The sequence below is a fragment of the Odocoileus virginianus genome, chromosome 12 (genome assembly GCF_023699985.2).
Source record: "Odocoileus virginianus isolate 20LAN1187 ecotype Illinois chromosome 12, Ovbor_1.2, whole genome shotgun sequence".
NCBI classification, from domain to species: Eukaryota; Metazoa; Chordata; class Mammalia; order Artiodactyla; family Cervidae; genus Odocoileus; species Odocoileus virginianus.
The window spans coordinates 62,108,126-62,127,684 of NC_069685.1; the positions used below are offsets into that span (position 1 = coordinate 62,108,126).

A 19,559-nucleotide genomic window follows, 5' to 3' on the forward strand; every position below is an offset into this window, starting at 1 on the left:
ACTAAAAATGCCTGCAGACATTTTCACTGCCTCCTTGGGTGAGGTGGGGTGGGGGGGCAAAGTCACCCTGCATGACAACCACTGGCCTAGAACTCAGGGTCGGAGGCCTCCTAACCTCTCGCACCCTCTACGGTCTGCCGGCAGGTGGGTGGGTTTTGAGCACGCCGGCTTCCAAGGGCAGCAGTATGTGCTGGAGCGGGGCGAGTACCCGTCCTGGGACGCCTGGAGCGGCAACACATCCTACCCCGCCGAGCGGCTCACCTCCTTCCGGCCCGTGGCCTGCGCCGTAAGTCCCGACACCGCCTGGTCCTTGAGGGCGGGGGTGGGGCGCTGAGCCCCTCCAGTGGGGGCTTGGGAATTGGATGTCCAGAGTTCAGATTCTCGTGTCACTGCTTCAAGCTGTGGCAGTCCCTCCCCTCTCTGAGCCTCAGTGTCTTCATCTTGAAATGGGGCCATAGTACTTAAGTTCTGGGGAGAAAAATGTACATATGGACAGAGCCCACCACAGACATTCTGCCTGTCGGAACTCTGGTTGTGATGTGAACTCCTTCCTGTTTTGTGTCCTTTTCCTTTTTTCCAGCCGTGCTGTGCGGCCTTTGGGATCTTAGTGCCCTGATCGGGGACTGAACCTGTGCCCTCTGTGTTGGGAGAATGGAGTCTTAACCTCTGGGCCACCAGAGAAGTCCTTGTCTGTCTTTTCATGACTCAGGGACCACTGGGAGAGGCTGGGTACCAGAGGTGGCAGGGCGACGTGAGAAAGAAGTGTCCTATTATTCCTAGTTCATTGTCAGTGTTCCTGATTTTATATTTTAGCTACTGTTTACAGAGTATGGGTAGAGGTGAGTAATGTTACCCCCGTTTTACAGATGAAAAAACTGAGGCTCAAAAAGGTGTATTTTTCTCCTTCAAAAACAATTTTAATGAATTTTAAATAACTGCAGCACATGTAGTTATCTCCTAAAGTTCAGGGAAAAACCCAATATGGCTGAATAAGAAAATAAAAGTCACTTATACCCACACTTCTGAGACAGAAGCCTACTGTTATCAGTAATTGAGATTTCCTTGGTTTCTGTGCTACCCACAGATTCTATCTGCAGTGATTGATGTCCGTATCGATGTCTAGATCTGTGTATCTATACCATCTATAGCTATATATCTACATATGCACATCATTTGGTTATACAAGTTGAATCATAGTGAACCTAAAGCTTGGAAACCAGCCTTACCTGCTCTGCAAATATATGCCAGTCACCCTCTGGGTGATTAGATCTCACCTGTGACATTTTCCATGGTGACCTACCTGGTATGCTGTGTTATGGTTGTTCACCGTTCCACAGACAGCCCAGCCACAGCGCCCATGTGGGGACCCGCGTGGACTCTCCCAGACGCGATCCCTGCCTTTACCTGGTTTACAAGTTCTGCAGAAGTAGATGTGGTTAATTTCATTTTATAGATGAGGAAACAGGCTCAGAAATGCTGTGGGGCAGGTTTTTGTCTGTTTAAACTTTTTAGTTTGTATTGGGGAACGCCAGTTTAACAAGGTTGCCCTAGTTCCAGGTGGACAGGGAAGGGACTCAGCCACACATATACATGGATCCATCCTCCCCCAAACTCCCCTCCCATCCAGGCTGCCGCAGGACATTGAGCAGAGTTCCGTCTGCTCTACAGTAGGACCTTGTTGGTTATCCATTTTGAATATGGCAGTGTGTACATGTCCATCCCAGACTCCCTAACGATCCCATCCCTCCGTCTTTCCCCTCTGGCAAAGCATTAAGTTCATTCTCTAAGTCTGTGAGTCTCTTCCTGTTTTGTAAGTTAAGTTCATTTGCATCGTTTCTTCTTTGATTCCACATATAAGGAATGTTACGTGGCATTTCCTCCTTCTGTCTGACTTACTTCACTCAGTATGAGACTCTCCAGGTCCATTCGTGTCGCTGCAAATGGCATCACTTCATTCTTTTTAATGGCTGAGTAATATTCCACGTGTATATGTGGGGCATGTTTTAAGCTCAGTCAGCTGACATGGAGAATCAGGATTTGAACCCAGACCTCCACACCCTTGTCTTAACCCTAGTGTAACACTCCAGCTTCTTCCCTGATCCCCTGCTGTGGGGTGTCATATTGATTTTTTTGATTCTTTTCTTTTTTTCTTTTATCACCAAGGCTTGCTGTCCTTGTTTATTTTGTGTACATTTCTGGAAGGTTTTGTCTCTTGTAAGGTTTCCAGTGCCTGTTGCCTTCTTGTCCTACCAGAGGGCTGGTGAGGAAGGCTGATTTTTGGAGATGAGAGCTGGGGTGCTGGGGCCGGCTGGGGCTTCCGGCTGGCACCCTGATGCTCCGACTCTGTTTCCTGTGCCTGCAGAACCACCGTGACTCGAGGCTGACCATCTTCGAGCAGGAGAACTTCCTGGGCAGGAAAGGAGAGTTGAGCGATGACTACCCCTCCCTCCAGGCCATGGGCTGGGACGGCAACGAAGTGGGCTCCTTCCACGTCCACTCGGGCGCGTAAGTGGATCGAGGCTGTGCTCTGCAAGGAGGGAGAGGAGGTTGAGCGGGCGGGGGGACGCCTCCCGAGGTACCCACAAAGGTCCGATGAGGGCCCATGGCCTAATTTGGAGGAGATGTCAGACCGCCCCCTTTGCAGCGAAGCTCGGGCTGAGACCTGGACGATAACTATTACCTCGACCAGGCAAAGAAGGGCCGGAACGGTGTTGCTGGCAGGCGGAAGCGCATGATCAAAAAGATTCCAGTAGCGGGCAGAGCAGGGCGCATTCTAGGCAGGAGCACCCAGGGGACTGGAGTGTGCTCTCAGCCTCGGGGCCCCCGGGGTCTCTGCCGTGGTCGCCAAGCTGGTGCCTCTCGAAAGGTAACGGTCTGCCCCCTTCCCTTTTCCAGCTGGGTCTGCTCCCAGTTTCCTGGCTATCGAGGTTTTCAGTACGTGCTGGAGTGTGACCACCACTCGGGCGACTACAAGCACTTCCGGGAGTGGGGCTCTCACGCCCAGACCTTCCAGGTGCAGAGCATCCGAAGGATCCAGCAGTGAGCAGAGGGGGCGGCGCTGAGCAGGGGACGCGCGCTGGTCTGGAGCGGAGGAGCCGCGGACGCTGCCACCTGCTCTCTCCTCTGCCCGCCCCGGCACCCGTATGCACCCAGTTAACCCTGTGGGCCAGTCCACGCACAGTCAGCACGAAAAGCTCAAAGTAATACTAAAATAAAAGGTCTAGTGTTACCCTGTGGTTTTCCATTTTGTGAATCCTTTAAGAGGATCGAAGTGTAGCTTTGTTGATTTTCTCGGCCGTTCGTCTGTGTTCCCTTTCACTGAGTTTTGCTCTTACCATTCCTGTTTTCCATCTTCTATTATTTTGGGTTTACTTTATCCGTCTGTGGTCTAGCTTTTAAAGGCAGACCCTTGAGTCATTAATTATGGCCCCTCCCCCCATATGGGTTTCCCTGGCGGCTCAGATGGTAAAGAATCTGCCTGCAATGCAGGAGATCTGGCTTTCATCCCTGGGTTGGGAAGATCCCCGGAGAAGGGAATGGCTACCCACCCACTCCAGTGTGCTTGCCTGGAGAATCTCAGGGATGGAGGAGCCTGGCGGGCTACGGCCCAGGGTCGCAGAGTCAAACACGTCTGAGTGACTAACTCACACACACCACATAGTCGAGCCTTCACGGGTGGCTCAGCGGTGAAGAATCTGCCTGCGTGCAGGAGCCGCAGGTTGGATCTCTGGGTGGGGAGGCTCTCTGGAGGAGGGCACGGCAACCCACTCCTGTGTTCTTGCCTGGAGAATCCCATGGACAGAGGAGCCTGGCGGGCTACATGGGTTTGAAAAGAGTCAGACACTGCTGAAGCGACTTAGCACGCACCCGCGCACGCACGCCCATACAGTCAGAGTTAAGACTCTCCCTGCAATCACTGCATTAGCTGCTTCTCAGAAATTGTGATTTGATGTGTTTCCGTTATCACTCAGTTTGATATTTTCCCGTCTCCCTTATGAGTTCTTCTTTGATCCATGGGTTACTTAGGGATATGCTATCTGAATATTAGAGATTTCCTACATATTTTATTGTTATTGGTTTATTAACTGTGATCAGAGAACATACTCAAGATTTCAATATTCTAATGAAACTTATTTCATGGCCCAGATTATGGTCTATTTCTGATAGACTTGAAAACTTTAAAATCTTGCCGTCTTTAGGTATAGTGGTCTATAAATGTGGACTAGGTCAAGTTGGTTCACAACTTCGGTAGGATTTTTCTATATCCTTGCCAATTCTTTCAAAATTAGTTTTTTTTTTTTTTAATCAATCACACAGAAAGGGCTGTTAATATCTCCTACAATGATTTGGGCTTTATCTGCTTCTATCTTTAGTTTTGTTCATTTTTGTTTCCTGATTTTTTTTCCTTCAAGAACCTTGCTGCTGTTTTACTGAAAGTGAAAGTCACTTAGTCGTGTCTGATTCTTTGCGACCCCATGGACTATACAGTCCATGGAATTCTCCAGGCCAGAATTCTGGACTGCGTAGCCTATCATTTCTCCAGTGGATCTTCCCAACCCAGGGATCGAACCTAGGTCTCTGGCGTGGCAGGAGGATTCATTACCAGCTGAGTTACCAGGGAAGGTGCACGTACATTTATTTACTTTTAAATCTTTTCTTTTATATCGGGATGTAGTCGATTAACAATGTTGTGATAGTTCCAGGTGGGCAGTCCTAAGGGACTCAGTCATACATATAGAGATATCCGTTCTCCCACCAAACTCAGGTGCATGTATGTCTGATTGCTGTCTTCCCCATAAACTGTCCTAAGCGTGTGTTTTTTTAAAGCCATGCTTGGAGGGATCCAGTCCTCTCCCCTAAAGCTTCACACCTTCCTTTTTTCTCTCCCCAGTTCTTTCTCACGCATACTACCCTTGAGTCACATTTAACACCTTCCCCCTTAAAGGTTTTTAAAACAAGGAAAGGAACCCCCCATTCCATTTGCAGCCGGAGCGGCCAGATCTGTACACACACGTTCCTCGCCCCAGCCCGCCCCGCCCTTACTCTCTCTCCCCGCTCTTTGTATATGGATTGTCTTAACAATCATAAGCCATCTGGCTATTTTCCGGACTATCTTCCTCTGTCATAAGTAAGTCTGATAGAGTCAGGAAGGGGTGGGGTTCTGAACCGCCTGCTGGAAAAGATAACATTATCTGGCTCAGGAAGGGGAGGACAGTGTTTGGGAACACTGGCACTTTTAGTCATTTTTTTAACCCCTCTTTGTGGTATCCTGTTCATTCAAACAGCCACGTGCCTGGGACCTCCTGGGTACCCAGGCCCTGGCAAACGGTAAATAAGAGACACAAAACCGTTTCTGTCACGCAGTTGGGTGGGGAAGGCAGACAAGGGCTCGGTGGACTATGATCTCCTGTGATGGGTGCTGTGATGGGGAGGTTCGGGCGTGCAGGGCACATAAGCAAGGACCTCAGGCCTTGATGGGAGAGGGCTGGCAGGCAGTTCTTCCCCGGAGTTTACCGCTGCTCTGACCTCTCCTCCGGACTCCATCCCTGGATACCAGCTCCCTCCTCGACACCTCCACGCGGATGCCTGATGTACATCCCAAACAGAATCCATCCACAACCCAAGCTTCATGGTTCCAGCTGTGTGGGCCCAGACCTTTGGAATAATCCAAACTCTCTCACACCCCATAGTCCAATGCCTGGCAAATCCTGGTGTCTGCACCTTCAGAATGTACTAGAAACCCAAACTCGAGTCACCATCTCTGTTGCTCCTTCTCCCTCCCTCCCCCTCGGTCTCCCTGATCCCACTTTGCCTCTGAACAACCTGTTCTTCAGGCTTCCCTGGCAGCTCAGTGGTCAAGAATCTGCCCGCAATGCAGGAGATGCAGGTTCGATCCCTGGGTTGGAAAGATGCCCTGGAGATGGGAATGGCTACCCACTCCAGTGTTTTTGCCTGGGAAGTCCCACGGACAGAGGAGCCTGGCGGGCTGCAGTCCACGGGGTTCGAGAAGAGTCAGACACGACTTGGTGACTAAACAACAATCTCTCCTCCACCCAGCAGCCAGGGTGATCCCGTTAAACAGTAATGTGGGCGACTCCCTGGCAGTCCAGTGCTTAAGACTCCATGCTCTCAGCGCAGGCAGCGTGGATTCAATCCCTGGTTGAGGAATTATGATCCCACAGGCTGCAAGTGTGGCAAAAACAAAGTAAGCTTGACCTTTGCTCCCCTGCTAAAGCCCTCCCACACTTCCCACCCCACCCCAAGAACAAAACCAATCAGTATTTCCGACCCGACGAGGCTGGCCACGGTCTGCCCCCCGTGGTCTCTCTGGCCTCATGTCGCTGTAGTGACGCTTTCCTTAAACCTCCCAGGTGTGTTCATTTGCTACGTTTGCCAAAACCAGGCAGCACAGACTAGGGTGGTCTAAACAACAGAAACCTACTTTCTCACGGTTCTGGAGGCCGGAAGTTGATGATCACGGTGCCACCGGCTGGGTTCTGGGGAGGGCTCTCTCCTGGGCTTGCAGACAGCCGCCTTCTCCCTGTGTCCTCACGTGGACATTCCTCTGTGTGTGAACCCCTGGTGCTTCTTCCTCTTCTTATGAGGACCCTGGTCTTCTTGAACGAGAGCCCCACCCTAACAGCCTGACTTAATGATCTCTTGACACACCTTTTCTCCAAATATCCTTATATTCTGGGGTCTTGGGGGTTGGACTTCAACTTGTGAATTTTGAGAGGAAACGTTTCAGTCCAGGAGACCAGGTTTGTTCCCACCTGTGGGGTCGGTTTTTTAAAATTTATTTGGCGGCGCCGGGTCTTAGTTGAGGCAATGGGATGTAGTTCCCTGACCAGGGGTGGAAGCTGGGCCCCCTGCACTCCCACTGACCCTTTCACTTAGAATCACATGTTCATAGACTTTCAGACTCGGAAGGAACTTCTCTTATCAAGTCTAGTGTTTCTCAAGCTTTTTTCCATTATTGCTACCCCTCAGAGTCTTTTCAGACATTGTTTTCCAAACTGCTTCCCCTTTTGCCAATGGAATCTTAATACCACAGGTATTAATATAATGATATTATGTTATATTAATGATATTATATTAAATATAATATTAATATAATGATAATATATTAATATCCATGTCCATCATATATGTATATCTGTGCTTCATACATAAAAATAATAATGTTTGGGGGTTTTTTTGGTTTTGTTTGCTCCTCAAGTACCCATTTTCACTTCTCTGGGGGTAATATTGCCCCCATTCTACTGAACAAGTGCTCAGTTGTGTCTGATTCTTTGTGATCACCTGGATTGCAGCCCACCAGGCTCCTCTGTCCATGGAATTCTTCAGGCAAGAATACTGGAGTGGGCTGCTACTTCTCCAGGGCATCTTCCCAACCTAGGGATTGAATATGTGTCTCCTACATTGCAGGAGGATTCTTTACCTGCTGAACCGTTGGGGAAGCCCCATTTCCAATGTATAACAGAGTCACGTCTCTTTTTATTATTAAATTAAATTTATTTAATTTTTTTTTGCCATACCATGTGGCTTGTGGGATCTTAGTTCTAAGACCAGGGATTGAACTTGGGCCCTCAGTTAGGATTTATCAATGACTGTTTTACAGGTATTGTTACTTTGTTCCTTGAAAAAAAAAATTATGTCCTGTAGCTTTGGGTAAAGTTGGTGTCCATAGGGCAGGAATACTCACAGCTGGCGAGAGTTTAATGTGAATTCTGACTCTCTCAGTCCATGGGGTTGCAGAGAGTCCAACATGGCTGAGTGACTGAACAACAATAGCAAATGACTCTCTGGGAGAATAGAGTATTCAGAGTTTTCAAAAGTACCTAACACACAACTATTATTATCTTTTTTTTTTTGGTGGAGCATCTTGCATCATGAATGACTTGAGGAATATAGTGGGAAATGGGGCAGTTAACTGTGATAGTCATTCACAGCCTAGTGTGAATTAGCATGGCGTGTTTAGGTCCCAGCATTCAGCAGGACCTGAGGAAGTGCACTGCGGAGATGTTAAGTGTTGCGATGGGAGCAGGGGTACTGTTCAGGACGTGGTCTCACGGTCAGTCCTAGGGAAAGGGCATTAGGAAGACATAGGGATGAGGAGAACTTAGAGAGGGGCCTGAAGTCAGTCTCTGTGGATTCTGAGGTTTTGCTAAGGCCTTGGATGGGGGTTGGGTCTGGTTGCCATTTTCCAACTAGAAATGTCTCCACACTGAGCCCCTAGAAAGCACTGGATGTATGGAAGTCATACCCCTAAAGCTGTACTTTCCACAGGGGGTGACTGCCTGACCCTGATAGTTCTGAATTGGTACCACGCCTGGGGACAGAGCCCATCACAGCTGTGGACACGCATCCTGGGCTTACCAGGTTGTCACCTCAGTCTTCTCGTCTGTTAGCTGGGGAAACACAAGGCCCACCCCTTTGCTTGTGAAAAGTTAAAGGACATATTATATATGCCTGTGCCCAGAACACACACAAGGTACTTGATGAGCTCTCAGGAAAACTTGGTGGAAGTTGTTGGTATCATTTTCAGTACTGTTATTAGTATTACTTTAACTTTCTCTTTCTTTTGGCTGGTAGTCCTCTATCTTCACCCCAACCCCCTTAACAACCTTCCTCATAACAATGACGATGATGATAATATTGATGATATATTTCTTTCATCTGGGATATAATTTAAACCTCACAGTAACTCCTTGACATTATCATTATCCCCATAAAATCATCAAGAACTTGAGGCTCAGAGGCTCAGAGAGGTCAAGCAACTTGCCTGAGGTTACCCAGCCCTCAAGAGCATTGAGCTCACTGTGGGTTGTATAAAGCTTCATGGAGCATTAAAGAGATACTAGGCACAATGGAATTTGTAAACAGTAAATTAATTGCTAGGTTCATGTCCTTCTTTGAAATAGTTAAGAAAGTAGCCCCTCACACTTTAGTATGAATAACCTGGGCGGGGGGGAACTTCTCATCTATCCTAGGTAAGCTATGTGTCCCTAGGGGTCAAAGCAGGCCATATTTGCTGAGTGACAGAATGGGGGGGAGCCTCACTGGAATTTGATGGCAGCCCTACTAAAAGCCAGTCCCAGTCAGAGCCAGAGTGAGGCTGGCAACTATAAAAAATGGAACCCCAGATGTGAGATGACGGCTGGAGTGACAGGCAATAAAGAGACAATTTGTCAGGGGTGATCATGGGAGGGGAGGAAAGGGAGCGTGAAATTATTTTTCCTATCTTGCCAGAAGGCCAATTCTCCTAGGTTATAAAGGAAGGGGCACTTGAATTATTGATGCTGTTTGTTCAGAAGTGAGTGTTAGCACAGAACACCCGTCATGCGGAACCCCACGCTGGTGCACGTGACCCACCACCGGGTCTGGGACTGCGGGTCTCACGCCAACATCCTTTTGGCCCAGAGAGGGAAAGGGGCTTGTCTAAGGCCCCGCAGCAAGCACCATCCACGAGGCTGCTCCGAAGCCTCCTGCCTGCCTGTCTGGTGCTTCCTCCGGTCTACAGGCTCCTCACCCTTAATGAGTCATTTTCTTCCCCACCCCCCACCCTGGGAGCACAGAGGCCCTGACACAGATGACGGTGGGAAAGGTCAGACAGAAAGTAAAGAAACCACCCAGAATGAAAGGTGAGAATTGGAAGATCTGACACGTCTTGGGTGTGTTTACGAGAGGGAGGGGAGGAGGGAGAGCGAAGAAAGAAGGGAGAGGAGGGAGCTTTTTTCCTGAATCCTGCCAGAAGCGGCTGCGTGGAACACCTATTCATCACCCAGGGCAGTGATGGCTACAGTAACGGAGCTCATCACCGCAGCGCTTTGTTAAGAAACGGCATCTACTGAAGTCTGCTTCTAGCTGGTCACAGGGCCAGGCACTCAACCACCACCCCAGGCCATCGCCCCCCCAGGCCATCGCCCCCCCCCCCCCCCCCAGCTCACTAACTGAGGGACTTGAGCCCAGAAGCCCCCACTCCACTCACCCCACGTGCCTCACTGGGGCGGGGAGCCGAGTCTGGCACAAGCCCCCACGGTGGGTGGTGGCCCCCGATCCCTACTTCCTAGGGCTGTTTGCCCATCGCCTAACTACAAGACTGGTGGAGGGGAAACATCGCAGGGCGAGGAGGCTCTTTTCCTGCCTGTCTTCCTCTCTGGGCCAAGTCCGCGGAGGGACTCGCCTGATTCCAGAGGTGAGAACACCGGCGGTCCAGGTAACAGTCACCGTGACTGGTCCAAGGGATGGGCATGTGATCCAGGGGGAGCCAACGAGAGGCTGCTCTGGAACTTTGGTTGGAACCATTTGGAAGGAGACGCTTTCTACACGCTAGGCTTGTGAAGTGACAGGTGTAAGATTGGGACTTGCCTTCGAAGGCAATATGAAAGCGAAACCAAGGCAGGGGAAGCCCTAGCGGCCAGAAATGAGTCCTACCATCCTGTTATGCAAATACACCCTGTGCTTTTTATCACATGAACCGAAAAACACCTTCTCCCTGTGTGTTTTTTAAGATGTTTTAAGATGGGTTTGTCATCGACACTTGAACATGTCCTGGCTCTTTGAACTCCCCTAAACCCCTAAACCCATGAGAAGAAACAGAAGAGCTGACCACTTCCTCCCTTGCCCCTAATCAGGGGCCCCTGTGGCTTTGCTTTTGGGCCCCCTTTTTTCTCACCTGTATCTTAGAGGCTCTTGTTCTTTCACCCCTCCTGGCTATTCTTGACCTTAGTGACCACGATCTCTCCAACGCTGGCTCAGCCTCCTCTTCCCTCAGCAAGGCGTTATCCATCCCTTGCTCAGGTAAGAAGACAGGCGGATCCGTGCAGGTGAATGTGCTCTTTCGCGCAGAGAATGGGAACCAGGGCTGAGACTCAACCCAGGGACTCGTGACACTCTGACCAGGGCTCTTCCTCCTTCCTCTACGAGGAAGCAGGGCAGTCTGACCTAGCCTGAGACCGATTTCTTCATTGAGGTTCAACCGAAGGTTCCACACTAGTTCACCGAGGTAGCTCAAGCGCTTCCCGGCCCCTCCAGCCCACCGGGCCACCGTGGGAATCTAACAAACTTGCACCCGAGACCTGCGCCGCACCGCCATCTGGTGGTCACATGTGAAAACTCTCCTCCTAGAGGCTGCCAGGGGATGGTTCTACCCTGGGGCGGGTGGGGGAGGGAAAGGGGCGGTGGAACAGGGATTGGTGGGACAATTTCTAGGAATTTTGGAATCTGAGACTTGATTAGGGGTCTGATGGTCCTCCTCTGTTTCTCTGCCACAGCTGTGTCTCTAGCTTCCTTTCTCCTTGTAGTCCTTGGATACTTTTGAAAGGAACTGCATTCCCTCTTTTCCTTGACTGCCAGGATGCTGGGGACCAAAGTACAATCCACCTCCAGCAACTAGGCAGTACCAGGTGGCAAGCGTTTGGAGGAGGAGCTTAATCCCTGACTCCATATTCCTTTCTGTGAGCCTCATTTTCTCTATTGTATATTTAGTTTTCTGTCTGGGCTTGAGGGCATCCTTAATCTTTTTTTTTAAGATTTTTAAATAAAAAAAAAAATCTATTTATTTATTTATTTTTTGGCTGTGGTGGGCCTTCATTGTGTCACAAGGGCTTTCTCTACTTGCAGCGAGCAGGGGCTACCCTTCATTGCAGGGCACAGGCTTCTCATTGCAACGGTGTCTCTTGCTGTGGAACACGGGCAATAAGGGGCGCAGCCTTCAGTAATCGCAGTGTGTGGGCTCAGCAGTTGTGTTGCACAGGCTTAGCTACTGCCTGGCATTTGGGATCTTCCCAGATCAGGAATTGAAACTGTGTCCCCTGCATTGGCAGGCAGATTCTTAAACACTGGACCACCAGGGAGGCACCTGAGGGCTTGCTTATAAGCCACCTTGCATGTGTGTGTGTGTGTGTGTGTGTGTTAGTCACTCAGTCATGTCTTTGTGACTTTGCAACCCCATGGACTGTAGCCCACCAGGCTCCTCTGTCCATGGAATACTCCAGGCAAGAATACTGGAGTGGGTAGCCATTCCCTTCTGCAGGGGATCTTCCTGACCCAGGGATCGAACCCAGGTCTCCCGCATTGTAGGCAGATTCTTTACCATCTGAGCCACCAGGGAAGCCCAATAAACCACTTTAATTTCCTTCTTTGTGGGTGACAGGGCTGACAAAGCAGGGTTAAAAATTCAGAAAGAGCTTCCTACCTTTTACAGGCCTTGGCTCCCTCCCCTATAAAGTGGGCACAAGATCCCCTGCCCTGTAGGGTTCCGTGGGCGTTTGCGGAGATGCCCGTGCCTGCCCCGTTTCCCATCTCTGCACCTGCACCCCCGAGCCGGGCTCTCTGCTGCTTGCGTGGGGTGGGCCGGGATGCAGAGAGGGCCCAGGGCTCAGATCACGGGGCCTCCACCCCCACTCTGTGCTCTGCAGACCCACTGGGTGCCCCTGCTGGAGCCTGGTGCCCTGAACCCCGCCCCTGGCTACCTCCTGGAGGACTTCTGGCCTCCAGAACTTTCTGCCTCCTGCTTGCAGATGCCACGGAATTCCCAGCTGATCTGCGGAGAGTCCAGATGCATCTCATAAATCAAGAATGGGCTGCTCCTGCAGAACGGCTGCAGCGTGGCCGCGCGGGGGTGGGGAGGTGGGTGGACGGGGCTGAGGGAGGCAGGGAGGACTGCATGGGCTGCTGGTCCCAGACTAGTGGGGGGTCAGTCTGAGAGCCCGGGAAGGTGTAACAGGGCCAGATCTGGATGCAGACTGCTGGGGCTGAATCTTGGCTCAGACACCTCCTAGCTCCCTCAGCTTCAATTTCCTTGTCTATAAATGGGGATAATATCAGTACTGGTGCCATGGGTGTTACGGCCATTGCACTTCAAGTGTTTAGCCCAGGAGCTGGAACACGGTAAATGCTATTATTTGCCCCCAATTTCCTTAGTCTTCTTCTTCAAGAGCTTTGCGTTTGCTTCTGCTCTGGGGATCGGTGAGGATGGGGTTCACACTGCGTCTGAGTCAGGGGAGGAGATGATAGGCTGTAGGAGAGGGTGGACCCAGGGAGAGGGGCTCAGGGTGACGGCAGCAGGTGTTTGGAGCAAGGGATGAGGACACAACCACTAACTCACAAAGGCAGACAAGTCCTGGCAAAAGGGGACAGCATTTCTGCAGCCGCTTCAGCGTGGGCGCTTGAGCTGTTTGATTGGTTTCTGAAGGAGAGGGTGACCTTTGGAAGGCAGACACGGGTTATACCATCAGCATGGCCGCATCGCAACAGAGCCTTGGGTGAGTCACTTTCCTTCTGTGGGTCTCTGTTCATCCATCTATAAAGTGGTTTCTGAGACACATTCCAGAACTGCAGCATTTACACTGGGAGGTTTAGGCGTTCTTTTGACCAGCACATGTGGAGGGCCACCTGTGAGTCAGACCCCGGGCCAAGCTCTGGTGGAAAAAGCTCTGATGTATTGGTGGAAAAACAGCAGGTTCCCCCCATAAAGGATCTCACCAGCTGGTGTGTGTGTGTGTGTGAGTGTGTGGTGTACACACAGACAAACAAATAGCTATGTAATCTCAAACTAAAAGCAGCCCTGAAGGAGCGGGACATCGTCAATCAAGGAATGCGTGTAACTAATGGCCTCGACTTTGACCGGGAGGCTGGAGAAGCTTTCACCCCTTCTCCAAGTGTCCTTGTCCGAGACAAGGGGGGGGGCGGGTGGCATGTGGAGCAGGAGTGTGGTGAGGGGTGGACGTGGGACCGTCAGCACGAGTCGGCCAAGGCAAGGTGCTTACTCTTCATCCTGCGACCCTGAAGGGCTGTGGGCTGGGGGAGTGATGAGGTCAGCTTTGCATTTCGAGGATCTTCTGGCCGGAGCGAGAGGAGCAGACTCGAGGGAAGCCGAAAGTCCCAGGCGGGGGCGATGGAGGCAGAGCGCCTGGCGGCAGTGGGCGGGGGGAGGAGGGTTTGGTGAACCGTCCAGAGCATGCACTGGTGGGGCTGCAGGCGCACCGGGTCTGGGAGGCAGGCTCTGCAGGGAACGTCTCCCCCTCTCCGGCTCCTTCCGGCCCCTCCCTGGCCCTGCCAGCATCTGCCCTTACAGGAAAAGAGATGGGCCTGGAGGGGCGGGCAGGACGGGGAGAGGCTGGCCGGCTGCAGCACCTGCTGGGGCGGCTGGGGAGGCCGGGGAGCAGGTGCAGGGCATCTGTTTGCAGACGGATCGCGAGATGGGCTGGGTAAGAATGGCACACACTGCCTGCCTCCTCTGTTGTCTGGACACAAAGGCGCAGACAAAGGAGCCGCAGGGACACAGGACGCACAGAGGCAGGCCCACACACGCGCACACATGCGTGCACACACAACACACCTGGACAAAGGGGAGGGGGCCAGGGGCTGGCCCTCGCAGAACAAGGAGCGAGGTGGGGATGGGGCAGGCTCGTGTGACCTCGGGCAAGGCCGCTTGGTCTCCGAGCCTTGCTCCGGGCACCACAAACAAAGACGCTGGGGGACACTAGTGAACCCCGAACTTGCTGGTCCGATGGTCTTCCTTACAGGATAACTGACTGGGGGGTCCATAAAGTCAAGGGTACACCTTCAGGTCCTGTGGGTAGTGATGACAAAGAAGGCGACCACGAGTGTGGTGTGGGGTCCTCACCAACCTATACTGAGTTAAACCAACAGCTTGGACGCGCTCATGTAAAAGAGCAAATGAGCTGTGGACAGGACTTGCTACTTACATGCCCTGCAGACAGGGTTGATGTCTGTGGAGTTTCTGAGACCGTTTATAGTAATTTCTTGGGACTAAGAACTCCAGGTCTTAGCTAGTCTCTAATGGTTCTTCAGTAGAGAGAGAGAGAGAGGGAGAGAGAGAGATGGGCAGGGGGATATTTACTGACCATGCCATGTGTTTTCGGCAGTCAAATCACTTAATTGTTCTGAAAGCCCCGCAAGACAGGTTGTGTGTGCTCATTTTACAGAAGAGGAAACCGAGGCCCAGAGCGATGTCACATCGTGAGTAAAGTGCAGATTCCAACTCACGTCAGCCTGACTCCCGCATCCATGTCTTGGCTACTGATCGAGCTGAGAGGAAGGTAGAGAAAAGAAGTAAAGAGCCAGGTGGCAGAGAGCCTGGCAGTGCCTGGTGAGCGCCTCCTCCCTGCTGGAGAAAGATGTACGCCTAGTAATATTGTCTGGACACCTGGATACAGCTGTGCCTGAAACAGTTACAGCGCCGGACTTATTTTTCTGCCACTTGAAACTGAAAAGATTCTAAAAAGGAATAGTTATATTTCCTGTGACTTTCAGTTCTCGGTCCCGGTATAGTGTCTGGCACTCAGTAGGCCTTTTATTGACCTCAAAGATGAGCTGGGTCTTTAATATATAAATTCTCCCAAGTCCCCTGAACTTCTGTCATGACGGCATTGCTCCCAGTGACTTCTGCTCATTCCCTGACTAGGTGGGAGCTTCGGCAGGGGGGGGCTCTGTGTTACTCACCAGCATATGCTGGGTTGGCACCCAGAGGGTGGAAGCTTCTCAAACTGGGGAGACCTTGGATTTGTGGAGGGCAGGGTAGGCTCTGCTGGGTAGGATTGGTCAGTGGCGGGTGATGGGAATAGGCAGGACACCCCATGGAGTGTCCCCGGGACCCTCACTGTGCCCAGGCACCCCAGTGGCTTCGTGCTGCGGGCCCCGTGACTCCCCGCTGACTGCTGTCTCTGGCCAAGCGCATGTGTTGGGTGTGAGCCTGGGGCAGCCTGGAGGTGGCGAGGGGCTGATGCGCGGGGAGCGTCCTTCAACCACGACAGGTGAGAGTTGGGGGCAGGTGCTCTGATTCCCTGGACCTCATGTGGGACAGCTCAGGCGGGCCCCACCTGTCAGAGCACCTCAGCAGGGCAGCTGCCACAGCCACTTGCTTCTTGTTATGGACTGGAGTGTGTCTCCCTAAATTCACAGGTGGAATTGAGTATGACCCCAGTGTGACTGTATCTGGAGATAGGGCCCTTATGGAGGTCACAGAGATTAAGTGAGGCCAGAGAGTGGGGCCCTGATCCCATAAGGACTGGGGTTCGGATAAGACCAGGGGTGTACGCACAGACGAACGGCAGGGTGGAGACACAGGGAGAAGGTGGCCTTCTGCAAGCCTCGGGGAGAGGCCTCGGGAGACACCAGCCCTGCTGGCACCTTGACCGTGGCCTTCCAGCCTCCAGGACTGTGAGAAGATAAGTTCCTGCGGCTGAATTCCTCCCTGTCTGTGGCATTCTGTTCCGGCAGCCCTCGCAAAGCGATGCCCTCACTGATCCACCCAGTCTGGCTCTTTGGTCTTCTTGTCTTCCTCCGTTAGTCCACTCTCCAACTCATCTGCTTCACTTCCTGGGATCAGCTTCCAAGTCAACCACGAGCTGTGAATCCTTGTCTCAGTCTGTATCTTGGACAGTCCAGGCTCATACTCCTGTCCACGCTTTACCTAGCAGGACTGCTGGCCTTTGCACTTGAAGGCAGCTCCTGAGGGCAGAACAGAGGCAAGGCTGGAAAACATGGAACTCTACTCATCTGTGGCAATGATGCTGAGCCAATGATGTCCCTCCTGGACTGAGGGAGAGATTAACCACTGCTGTGCACGCCCAGGGCAGGGCGGTGGATGGACCCCAGAGCACCCCTAGCAAGGTGGTGGCGTCCAGCTGACCGTGGGCTGGTGCATCCTTTCTAGGGGAAGCACTGGGTGAGCGTGAATGCAGACGGTTTTTGTCAGTGATTCTTGAGCGCAGCTTTTGGAAACAGTGCTGAGCCTGAATCTCCGCTTCAGCACTTTCTAGATGGCTGACCTGGGGTAAATCACGCCCCCTCTCTGAGCCTTGCTCTCTTTATCAGATGAAGATGATATTGACATTTCCTCAGAGGATGCTGGGGGTGGGGGAAGTGGGTAAAGCCCTTGAACAGTGTCAAGTTAGTGGGGTGGGGTAAGTTAATTGCTTCTGAAGGTGATGATGGCGGGTAAGGGGGCGGAGAGGGAGGTTGCTGGGAATGTTGAAGGGCATATGCTTTTTGGGGGCCATGCCACACATGGCTCTCCTCTGCGGTACGAGCACTTTCCCCTGAATTTAGGGAGCTCCACCCTCACCCCAGCGAGGATAGCTGCTTTGATGAGTCAAAATGCAATTTCTATCTGAGTGAGTCTGGGAGCTGAGCTGCTGGCTCAGGGAACAGCTGTCAGAGAGAAGCTCCCCTGAGGCCTGGATGGAGGCACACAGGCTCCGTTAATAGCTTGGCTGGAGGGCAGATGAAATCTGGCTGTTCCCGGAGCCCTTCTTTAGAGGATACGGCAGGTGTGGCCAGGCAGAGAGGTGGCACTGGGGGAGGAGGGTTTGTGTGACTAGTTTAGGTAACAAGGTGGTGAAGCCCACCTCACAGCCTCTCCAGGACGCCCTGACCAGGTGCAGGGTCTGGGGGGGGGGTCAAGTGCAGGGTCGGAGGTCAGGTACAGGGTTGATGGGGGGTCAGGTGCAGGGTCAGGGGGTCAGGTACAGGGTTGACGGGGGGTCAGGTACAGGGTCGGGGGGTCAGGTGCAGGGTCGGGGGGTCAGGTGCAGGGTCAGGGGGGTCAGGTACAGGGTCAGGGGGTCAGGTACAGGGTTGACGGGGGGTCAGGTACAGGGTCGGGGGGTCAGGTGCAGGGTTGGGGGGGTCAGGTGCAGGGTTGGGGGGTCAGGTGCAGGGTTGGGGGAGGGTATAAAAGAAAACAAGGTGCAGAGAAGCGTGTACCCAAAAGGCTTGGAAAGTGGGACTCAGACTGTCTACACATGTTCACAGCAGCAGCATCCACAATTGCCGAAAGGTGGAAATAACCCACATGTCCATCAATGGATGGATGGGCACATAGATTATGGTGTAGCCATGCAATGGAATATGATTTGGCCATATCAAAGAACCCAGTGCTTGTATGTGTGATGACGTGGATAAACCTCAAAAACGTTATGCTGGGTGAAATAAGCCGGAACCTAAAGGGCACATATCTTATGCTTCCATTTATTTGAAATAACCAAAAAAGGCACACCCATAAGAGACAGGACATGGATTCAGGGTTGCCAGGGCCTGGGGCAGTGGAGAGGGTGGGGAGAACTGCTTAATGCGTGGGGGGTATTCCTTGGAGGGGATGAACATGGCTTGAAACTAGATAGAGGCGGTCATTGCACAACACTGGGAATGTGCTGAATGCCACTGAACTGGACTTCCCTGGAGGCTCAGTGGTAAAGATTCCGTCTGCCAGTGCAGGAGACACAGGTTCGATCCCTGGCCCGGGAAGATCCCACACGCCGTGAGCAATTAAGCCCAGGCACCACAGCCAGAGTGGTGCCGTAGAGACAGTGCTCCCCAGCAAGAGGGGCCACCACAACAAACAGTAGCCCCTGCTAGCCATAGCCAGTGAGAGCCTGCAGGCAGCAGTGAAGACCCAGCACAGTCAAAAATAGAGGATAAATGCCACTGAACTGCTTGCTTTAAAGTGATCGGTTTTAGCTAAGTGAAATTCACCCAATTTTTTTTTTAGGTGCAGCCACTATGGAAAACAGTATGGAGGCTTTTGAAAAAAACTAAAAATAGGGTTGCCATATGATCCAGCAATCCCATTCCTGGGCACACACCCAGATGAAACTATAATTCAAAAAGATACACACACCCCTATGTTCACAGCAGCACTATTCACAAGAGCCAAGACTGGAAGCAACTTAAGGGTCCATCAACAGATGCACGGATAAAGATGTGGTACATATTTAAATGGAATATTACTCAGCCACAAAAAAAGAAATAATGCTATTTGCAGCAACATGCATTGACCTAGAGATGACCATATTAAGTGAAATAAGTCAAATAGAGAAAGACAAACATATATGATATCACTTATATATGGAATCTAAAATACGACATAAATGAATGTAGTTATGAACCAAAAACAGACTCACAGTCACAGAGAACAGACTTACATTTGACAAGGGATGGTAGGAAGGATTGGGAGCCTGGGATTAGTAGATGCAAACTAGTATATATATAGGATGGATAAACAACCAAGTCCCGCTGTTACAGCATGTGAGACGAGATTCGGTATGATAAACCATAGCAGAAAACATGCGAAAAGAATGTTTAGATCTATAACTGAGTCACTTTGCCGGACAGCAGAAATTAACACAACATTCCAAATAAACTATGCTTCAATAAAATAATTTTTTTAAAACATTTAAAAGGAGGTACAGTAGGGTGAGTACTCAGAGGCACCAGGCAGGTTGATGATATAGTTGGAATTGGAACCCTGGCCACATGGGCCAGCTGAGTTTCTCCAGGGAAAGAGAAGTCAGAGTTTTTCCTGGACACATTACCCCGTCAGAATTCCTGGGATATCTGGGACTGTGGGGTGGGGGTGGGGGTGAAGGCACGATGAGCCCCAAACTACCTAGCTCACAGAGACTCATGAAAACAGGTGAGGCAACCACCTGGGCCAGCTTACAGGAGGCAACTATATGCTGAAATGCATCTCTGGGATGATGGCACCTCTTCCTGTTGCCATGGCGACCAGCACTTCATTCTAAGCCGCT

The 19,559-nt window shown here is 51.5% G+C and overlaps 1 protein-coding gene and 1 long non-coding RNA gene across 2 annotated transcripts in view; one reads left to right on the forward strand and one right to left on the reverse strand.

The window, feature by feature from the left end:
* The window catches only part of CRYBA4 (crystallin beta A4), a 19,506-nt gene extending 16,277 nt beyond the window's left edge, over positions 1 to 3,229 (forward strand). The window contains exons 4-6 of the mRNA XM_070475503.1: positions 145 to 286; positions 2,363 to 2,505; positions 2,896 to 3,229. Coding sequence (XP_070331604.1) covers positions 145 to 286; positions 2,363 to 2,505; positions 2,896 to 3,043 — 433 coding nt within the window. The 3' untranslated portion in view covers positions 3,044 to 3,229. The remainder of the gene's footprint in view (positions 1 to 144; positions 287 to 2,362; positions 2,506 to 2,895) is intronic.
* The window catches only part of LOC139037818 (uncharacterized), a 12,358-nt gene extending 1,091 nt beyond the window's left edge, over positions 1 to 11,267 (reverse strand). The window contains exons 1-2 of the long non-coding RNA XR_011490734.1: positions 10,679 to 11,267; positions 262 to 2,527 (exon numbers count right to left, since the gene is read on the reverse strand). This is a non-coding gene — a long non-coding RNA (uncharacterized lncRNA). The remainder of the gene's footprint in view (positions 1 to 261; positions 2,528 to 10,678) is intronic.
* Between the last annotated feature and the right edge of the window lie 8,292 nt (positions 11,268 to 19,559).